The following is an 8,252-nucleotide window of genomic DNA, read 5'->3' on the forward strand; positions in this document are numbered from 1 at the left end:
CCTGCTCATTTGACTTATATGCAGAGTACATCATGAGAAACGCTGGGCTGGAAGCACAAGCTGGAATCAAGATTGCTGGGAGAAATATCAATAACCTCAGATATGCAGATAACACCATCCTTATGGCAGAAAGTGAAGAGGAACTAAAAAGCCTCTTGAGAGTGAAAGAGGAGAGTGAAAAAGTTGGCTTACAGCTCAACATTCAGAAAACGAATTCATGGCATCTGGTCCCATCACTTCATGGCAGATAGATGGGGAAACAGTGGAAACAGTGTCAGATTTATTTTGGGGGGCTCCAAAATCACTGCAGATGGTGATTGCAGCCATGAAATTAAAAGACCCTTACTCCTCGGAAGGACTGTTATGACCAACCTAGATAGCATATTGAAAAGCAGAGATATTACTTTCAACAAAGGTCTGTCTAGTCAAGGCTATGGTTATTCCAGTGGTCATGTATGGATGTGAGAGTTGGACTATAAAGAAAGCTGAGTGCTGAAGAATTGATGCTTTTAAACTGTGGTGGTGGAGAGTCCTCTTGAGAGAGACAGCAAGGAGATTCAACCAGTCCATCCTAAAGGAGATCAGTCCTGAGTGTTCATTGGAAGGGCTGATGCTGAAGCTGAAACTCCAATACTTTGGCCACCTCATGCGACAAGTTGACTCATTGGAAAAGACCCAGTGCTGGGAGGGATTGGGGGCAGGAGGAGAAGGGGATGACAGAGGATGAGATGGCTGGATGGCATCACCGACTCGATGGACATGAGTTTGAATGAACTCTGGGAGTTGGTGATGGATAGGGAGGCCTGGCGTGCTACAATTCATGGGGTCTCAAAGAGTCGGACATGACTGAGCAACTGAACTGAACTCAACTCAACTCAACTCAACTGAACTCTAGACAAGGAGCCCTGAGACACTGCTGTAGAGAGCAAGGTGTGCATGTGTGCCAAGTTGCTTCAGTCATGTCCAACCCTTTGTGACTCCATGGACTGGAGCCTGCCAGGGATTTTTCAGGCAAGAATACTGGAGTGGGTTACCATGCCCTCCTCCAGGGGATCTTCCTGAACCAGGGATCAAGTCTGCATCTCTTATGTCTCCTGCATTGGCAGAGCAGTTCTTTATCATTAGTACCTGGGAAGCCCAGGGAGAAGGATGCATAGACAATTGGAATGGCCACCCAGACCAATTACTCCGAATCTCCAGGTGAGACCCAGAAATCAGTCAGTTTTTAGAACTCCTCAGGTGACTTCAGTGTGCAAACACATTTGAAAACCACTTGTGATCTTTCACCTGTGCCAAGCCGGAAGCCAAATCTGACTGTTTTTGTGCAAGAGCTAAGAATGGTTATGATATTTTTCAATGGTTGGAAAAGAAGGATTATTTCACAACATGTGAAAAGTATATGAAACTCAAATTTCAATGTCTATGTATATTTTATTGAAACACAGCCATGTCCATTCCTTCACGCATGTCTACAGCTGTTTTAAAATACAGTCACAAGGTTAAGTATTGATGGTTGTGACTGAGATTTTAGGGCCACCAGAACCCATTTGCTTTGTGCCCCTTTATAGAAAAAGTTTGCCTGAAACACCCCTCCCATAGTAAGTTAAATACTCAGCTAGGGGGCGGGGGGCCAGGGAATTGCAAATTTTTAATAGACCCCAATATAATTTTCAAAAAAGAAAAAGAAAACCACTCTTATGATGGATTTTCCTGATGTTTTACCTCCAAGAAAGATGCACATTTAACTAACAACAGTATGCTTTGTCCCATTCTCAAATTCTCTATCCATATTTATCCATTCTCAAGATAAATATGTGAACAGAAGGAAAGAAAGAAGATATTTTCATGGTTTTCCAAGATAAAGGGGTTAGACACACTGGTTTATATGTTTCTTCTCCATAGTTAAAAGTCCACAATTAGAAATAGGATGTCTTGTGATATAGTCACTGTTTTGTTTTTCCTCATTTTAGAATGCTGCTTTTAAATTATTTGGGCAAAATTGGACCAAAAACTCCTTTGAAGGCAGCTGCAACTTTTTCAGTTGGTTGGAATACCTTTGCTTGCTCGGAGTCATTGGAGAAACCACTGAACTGGCTGCTTTTTAATTATTATTTGACAACTTGTCTCCAGTCTTCCGTGAATAAGTAAGTCATTTTAAACACCTAGTGTCTCCAAATTTTTTGGAGTGCCACAGTAAAATGTTTTAAAGGACAACACTGCTAATGTGTATATATATTTATTATATGCACTATTATGTTATATACTGTAACAAATTAATCTTTCTATTGTCAATATGTACAAAAATAAAAAGGGTTTATGTATAAGCTAAAAATATAGATAAGAGCTCTGATGTTTTCTTTCTGTACCACGATGTACCTTGTACAACCTCTAGTCTCTCTGCCCCATTTTGAAGATCACCATTTCATCACAGTTCTAAATTATTCTAAGAGAATAAAAACAATAGTACTGAATATATTGAATAACTATGGGCTATTTCCCTGGATTTTCTACTTGGCGCTAATCTTATTAGTACCTAATTCTCCCCTGGGTAGTAACTAATGTGTTAAGTGTTTTCAGAGCTAAATAATATGTTTTTTAAAGCTTGTGTTATGAACATAGTATGTTTTAGAGACTTAGGAGCATGCCCCTAAAATAAGGATATTCTCAGCCCCCACAATTCTTAACATTACCAAAATATTATATGTGAATTAGTTTTTTTCTGAAATTGTTTCAGTTCAGTTCAATTGCTGAGTCGTGTCCAACTCTTTGCAACCCCATGAATCACAGCACTCCAGGCCTCCCTGTCCATCACCAACTCCCGAGTTCACTCAAACTCATGACCATCGAGTCGGTGATGGCATCTAGCCATCTCATCCTCTGTTGTCCCCTTCTGAAATTGTTTAGTTGTCTTCTAACAGTTAAACAGTATGATAACAAAGAACATGGAATGTTTCTGTTTATTTTTTGATGACTGTTACTGTGCATTTTAAAGTGAATTGACAACTTTAAATAAAAAGTAAATTTGCACATAACTTAATTGAAAACCATTGTTACCCTGAAAGTTGACATGAGACACTGTCAACTTTTTGGGGAGTTCCCAGGCAGTCTAGTGGTTAAGATTCTGTCTAGTGGCACAGCCCAATTTTTTTTTTTAATGAAAGAACAATGTACATACCTTAATTAAAAATTACTTTATTTAAAAAATACTTAACCTATTCTTTTTTAAAATTAAAAAAATATTTAAAGAACAACCTCTTTGTTACATCACGGATGTTGACTATAAAATATTGCTAGAAATACTACAGAATCATATTTTTATTCATGGTCACTGAAATGGAGGACAGTAGCAAGAAAAGTGAAGAGAAAGATTTGGATTAAAATGTGCATTATACAAGAAAAATGACCAACATTTAAAAATAGGTACACAAAAATATAAATCCTAATTTTCAGTACACCAATTTAAAGAGTACAGTAAATCTTCAATTGATTTACCCAGTTGAAAGCTTCTGGCTTCAGTGGGGGCCTTTTTGGCCAAATTGGCTTCATAGCATCAGTGTGTAGGTACAGTTTGTTATGAAACAACACTTTTGTTTATTATTGCGCAACTGGTCGCTTCTTCCGTAATTAAGAAAAAAGTACCTTTAAAAAAATGTCTTCAGGTGCTTCATATACTGTATGGTATCACTTATGTGTGTAATCTAAAAAATACAACAAATAGTTGTACAACAAATAAAACAAAAAAGAAGCAGACGTACAGACAGAGAACAAACTAATGGTTCCCAGTGGGGAGAGGGATAGAGGGAGGGGCAATACAGGGGTAGGGGATTTTTTAAAAGATGCAGGAGACACAGGAGACATGGGTTCAATCCCTGGGTCCAGAAGATCCCCTGGAGAGGGAAATGGCAATCCACTCCAGTACTTTTTCCTCAAAAAATCTCATGGACAGAGGAGCCTGCAGGCTACAGTTCAAAGGGTTGCAAAGAGTTGGGACATAACTGAGCACACACAGTATTATATATAATGAAATCATATGTATGAAACTTGTCAAAATGGTAAAGCCCTATAGAATTTAAAGATTCATTCAATAAAAGAAATAATCTTTAAAAAGAGTCTTCAGAACAATTACCAATATATTCCCGCTATGTCTGATTAAGTAAATATTAATATTTTGTTGTTGTTTATCGTTATTTAGTTGCTAAGCTGTGTCCAATTCTTTGCAACCCCCTGGATTCCTCTGTCCATGGGATTTCCCAGGCAAGAATACTGGAGTGGGTTGCCATGCCCTCCTCCAGGGCATCTTCCCGACCCAGGGATCAAACCCACGTCTCCTGCACTGGCAGGCAGATTGTTTACCACTGAGCCACCAGGGAAGGTCAATAAACATTTTATTGAGTAATAACTTTATGTCCTGTGCTAAATTACTTATTATTAGGTGTGTTTGAGATGGGAATGACCTTAATTTTTTTATTTTTGAAATTTTGTTTCCAGGCACCGGCATATGTTTGTAAAACAAATTGACATGGACCATGTCATGAAGGTAGGAGAGAAACTTTATGTAATACTTTTATTTCCTCTTTTGATTCCAGGAACATATATAGTTGTTTTCTGTTTTTCAGGCTAAATCCATAAGAGAATTTGATAAGCGATTCACTTCTGTCATGTTTGGCTACCAGACAATTGATGACTATTACACTGATGCCAGTCCAAATCGGAGACTGAAGTCAGTAGGGATTCCGGTGTTGTGTCTGAATTCTGTGGATGATGTTTTTTCACCCAGTCATGGTAAATTAACATCTTTGTATACATTTTGACATGAATCAACTGTTTACAAATAATGTTCTTTGTGGGAAAATATAATAATAAGAACCAAAATGTCACTCATATACTGTTTTCCACTGTGATAAACAGAAAAAAAATAGCTTGATACTCATAATTTAGTATCTAAATGCTTCAGATCACTTTAAACATTTTCATGTATTCTTCTCTAGTCTACTGTGAGAGCCTCAGAACAAATTATGGCTCTCAGTATTTTGCTTGTATTCATTCTTACAACCTCTCTTTCTTATCAAATATGTGTTCTTTGGACAGGCTATGTTACAGTACCTTTACCTCAAGAGTACATTGACATAGTTGGCCTTTTCTTCCTGAGGTTCTTATACAGAAAGCTTTGTAAAGGGGAATATTACTCCCCTTTTAAACTTAGAAGAGAGCTTGAGACTTTATTAATAAGATGTCCTTGGATAACTCAATGAATGTAGCACATTCAGACAATAAAGTCATATCCGAAGGGAAAGAGTTTGTTTTACCCCTGGATACTGTATAGAAGAAAATTATGCCCAAATTAACTTCCTCACTCTCTTAATTCAAGATATATATAATTTTGTAACAAAAATACACATGCCTGTGTTCATACATTAAAGCAATGTAAGATGCCTATCAGTAATCATACCTATCTTAAGGATAAATAGATTTGACCTCTAATTTATTTCTAATGAAACTTCACAAAGCTTCTTATAAAACTTTTTTCTTATTTCTCCCCTAAATAATTTAAAAACATTTTCCCCAAGTACTTTATTAAAATAAACTATTCTGAGTACAAACACAGCACATATGTATTGCCAAAATTTCATAAAATCCCCCAAATTTTTAAAAAATGTCACTTTACCATCTCTCTACGGGATATCATTGTGTGATTTATGATTAAATCCAAGTAGTTTTAGACGGCTGGAACTCTTGGCCTTTGACCACAAATCAGAAAATTAAACCATGAACTTTTTTTTGGCCACGTTGTGCAGCCTTGTGGGAATTTAGGTCCCCAAACAGCAATTGAACCTGGGCACTTGGCAGTGAGCACGTGGAGTCCTAACCATTGGACTACCAGGAAATTCCCTAAACTGTGAACATTAATATCAGTTGAAAATCATGGAGATTGTTTAGCCTATTTTCATTGGATTAAGGAAGTCTAGTATTTCTCCATCTGTTTTTATATTTCACAGGCTCTTCTTCCACCAACAAAAATTTCCCAGCATTTAACTTGTTTTGACCTTGGTTGAAGTTTAGACTCATTATTTCTTATTCTTTCCCAAGCCGCACTGAATATAGTGGACAATTGTCTGCATTCTGAGAGCACAGGCAGCCAACATCTTTCACATGCCTCCCATGGCCCAGCCTTTTGTTCTGCTGACATGACCGTAACTATCAGTGTGTTAGAAATTCCTGAGTGCATCCAGAATGTGAAAGTGGGGCTCTTAATAATTCCATCAGAGACAAATGAAGCACTTTAAATCTAAGCCCTTAATGTAAGATGAAAAAGGAAAAGCAAAAATAGTATCAAGTCATTTCATCTGCCCCTCCCCTTAAGTTCTCACATTTGATCCCAAGATAGATGTTCCGTTTTAGGTGTAGCTGGCCGGATAAGGATCTGAGTTCAGGACCCATTTAGGACAAGGACTTGGCTTCCTAGGCCTTGATTTAGGGTCTCTAGGTTTATTCTTCAAAGAATGTAGTGAAAGGTCAGGTTAGAGTATCACCTAAACAGGCAGTTGGGGTCCTGCAGTAGCCCTTTCTTGAACTGGTCTCAGTTGTTCTACAGTAAAATTACCTTCCATTCCATTGAAGGGTGTGGAGTAGGGAGAGCTTAACTATAAATAAAAATTCAGAGAAGAAAACATATAATCACCAATGTTTTACCACCCAAAGATAAACACTGTTACCGCTGGGGAGTATTTTATGCCATTTTTTTTTGCTATCTATATATGTTTTTATAAATCGTATCTATAATTTTGGATTCTTAACACAGCCACCAACTGGCCTCAGGAATCTAACTTCATGTAAAGTTAACCAAGTCATACATAGTGAATTTATAACTCTCACAAAGGTAATAAGATTTGTTTTTTTTTCCCTTGGTGTAACACCTAAGTGGGAATCTTATAGCATAGTGGAAGTATTTACCATTTCTTGAATTATTTAATTTCTCAAAAGAAGACTAGGCCTGTACGTTTGTTATAACCAATTGATTGATTCTTCCAAAAATGATGATCCAGTACATGAACGTGAACATGAACTGTTAGAAGAATATGGATGGTTGATATAAATTAGACTTATTTGATTAGCCATACTCATTATGAATATTTGTTTAACAGTATTTTGGTTTAAATTGATTAGAAATGATAAAGTTGCACACTTTTCCTAACAACAGTTGATATATATTTTTCTCTCTCCTTCTCTCTTATCCACCCTCCCGCCCGACCATCCCCCATTTTTCATCAAGCTATTCCAATAGAAACTGCTAAGCAAAACCCTAATGTTGCTTTGGTCCTTACTTCTTACGGAGGCCATATTGGTTTTCTGGAGGGAATCTGGCCAAGGCAGTCCACCTACATGGACCGAGTCTTCAAGCAGTTTGTGCAGGCCATGATTGAACACGGACATGAACTCTCAAGCATGTAGTTCTTCAGGTGCACTTTGTCTGAACTACCGTATATAAAGGCAGCTCAGCTTAGTGCACAACTCTTGACTACTGTATATAAAGCAAATAAGCCAGCAGGTGGTGAAGAGGTCCAGAATGACGTGCAAAAACTACTTTTTTGGAGAAACAAACAACTTTGTTGCAAGAAATAAAATATAGATTTAGATGGTAATTTAGGTAGATTTTATTTTTACTATGCCTTACCAAGTATGACCTTAAATAAAGTAGTACAAACATGGAATTGCACTTAACCAAATCTATGGTGTATGTAAAAAGATTTTAATTCCTCAGGGTTTTAATTTAGGCTAGTATTTTTTTAGATTACTTATTTTAGGTGATTTATCCTACTTCAATAATTGTAATAGGACTTTGGTTATTTGAATGTAAGTTATAAGTTGGCACATTCCTAAGGGTATTTATACCTAATGACAGTAACATGAAAACTGAACATAAAATAGAACGTGCTAAATCTTTTATGTATCTTAACTTTGAAAAGCAAATCCAACAGTGTTTGACTTTACATGCTCTTTTACTCTGATAATATTAAATTAAGGCTGACTTATGTTTTATAATGATTATAGTTCACATGATTATTTTTTAAATAGTATATGTGCATACATATTTATCATTATATGAAATAAATTCTACCATTTTAAATTGTTTCTTTGTGAGTTTTTATCCACCGAAAAGTAATCCCGAGAATGTAATTTATGATCATTTCATAAGTGTGCTAGTAACAAATATTAAAACTGTTTTGTTTCACTGATTCCAGAATATTGAGCTC

General features: G+C 36.6%; 1 protein-coding gene across 1 annotated transcript in view; it reads left to right on the forward strand.

Moving 5' to 3' along the window:
• The window catches only part of ABHD3 (abhydrolase domain containing 3, phospholipase), a 56,135-nt gene extending 48,125 nt beyond the window's left edge, over positions 1 to 8,010 (forward strand). Inside the window, exons 6-9 of the mRNA XM_052660482.1 lie at positions 1,971 to 2,144; positions 4,489 to 4,537; positions 4,617 to 4,782; positions 7,271 to 8,010. Coding sequence (XP_052516442.1) covers positions 1,971 to 2,144; positions 4,489 to 4,537; positions 4,617 to 4,782; positions 7,271 to 7,449 — 568 coding nt within the window. The 3' untranslated portion in view covers positions 7,450 to 8,010. The remainder of the gene's footprint in view (positions 1 to 1,970; positions 2,145 to 4,488; positions 4,538 to 4,616; positions 4,783 to 7,270) is intronic.
• Positions 8,011 to 8,252: the final 242 nt, after the last annotated feature.

This window comes from Budorcas taxicolor, chromosome 22 (genome assembly GCF_023091745.1).
Source record: "Budorcas taxicolor isolate Tak-1 chromosome 22, Takin1.1, whole genome shotgun sequence".
Lineage (NCBI taxonomy): Eukaryota > Metazoa > Chordata > Mammalia > Artiodactyla > Bovidae > Budorcas > Budorcas taxicolor.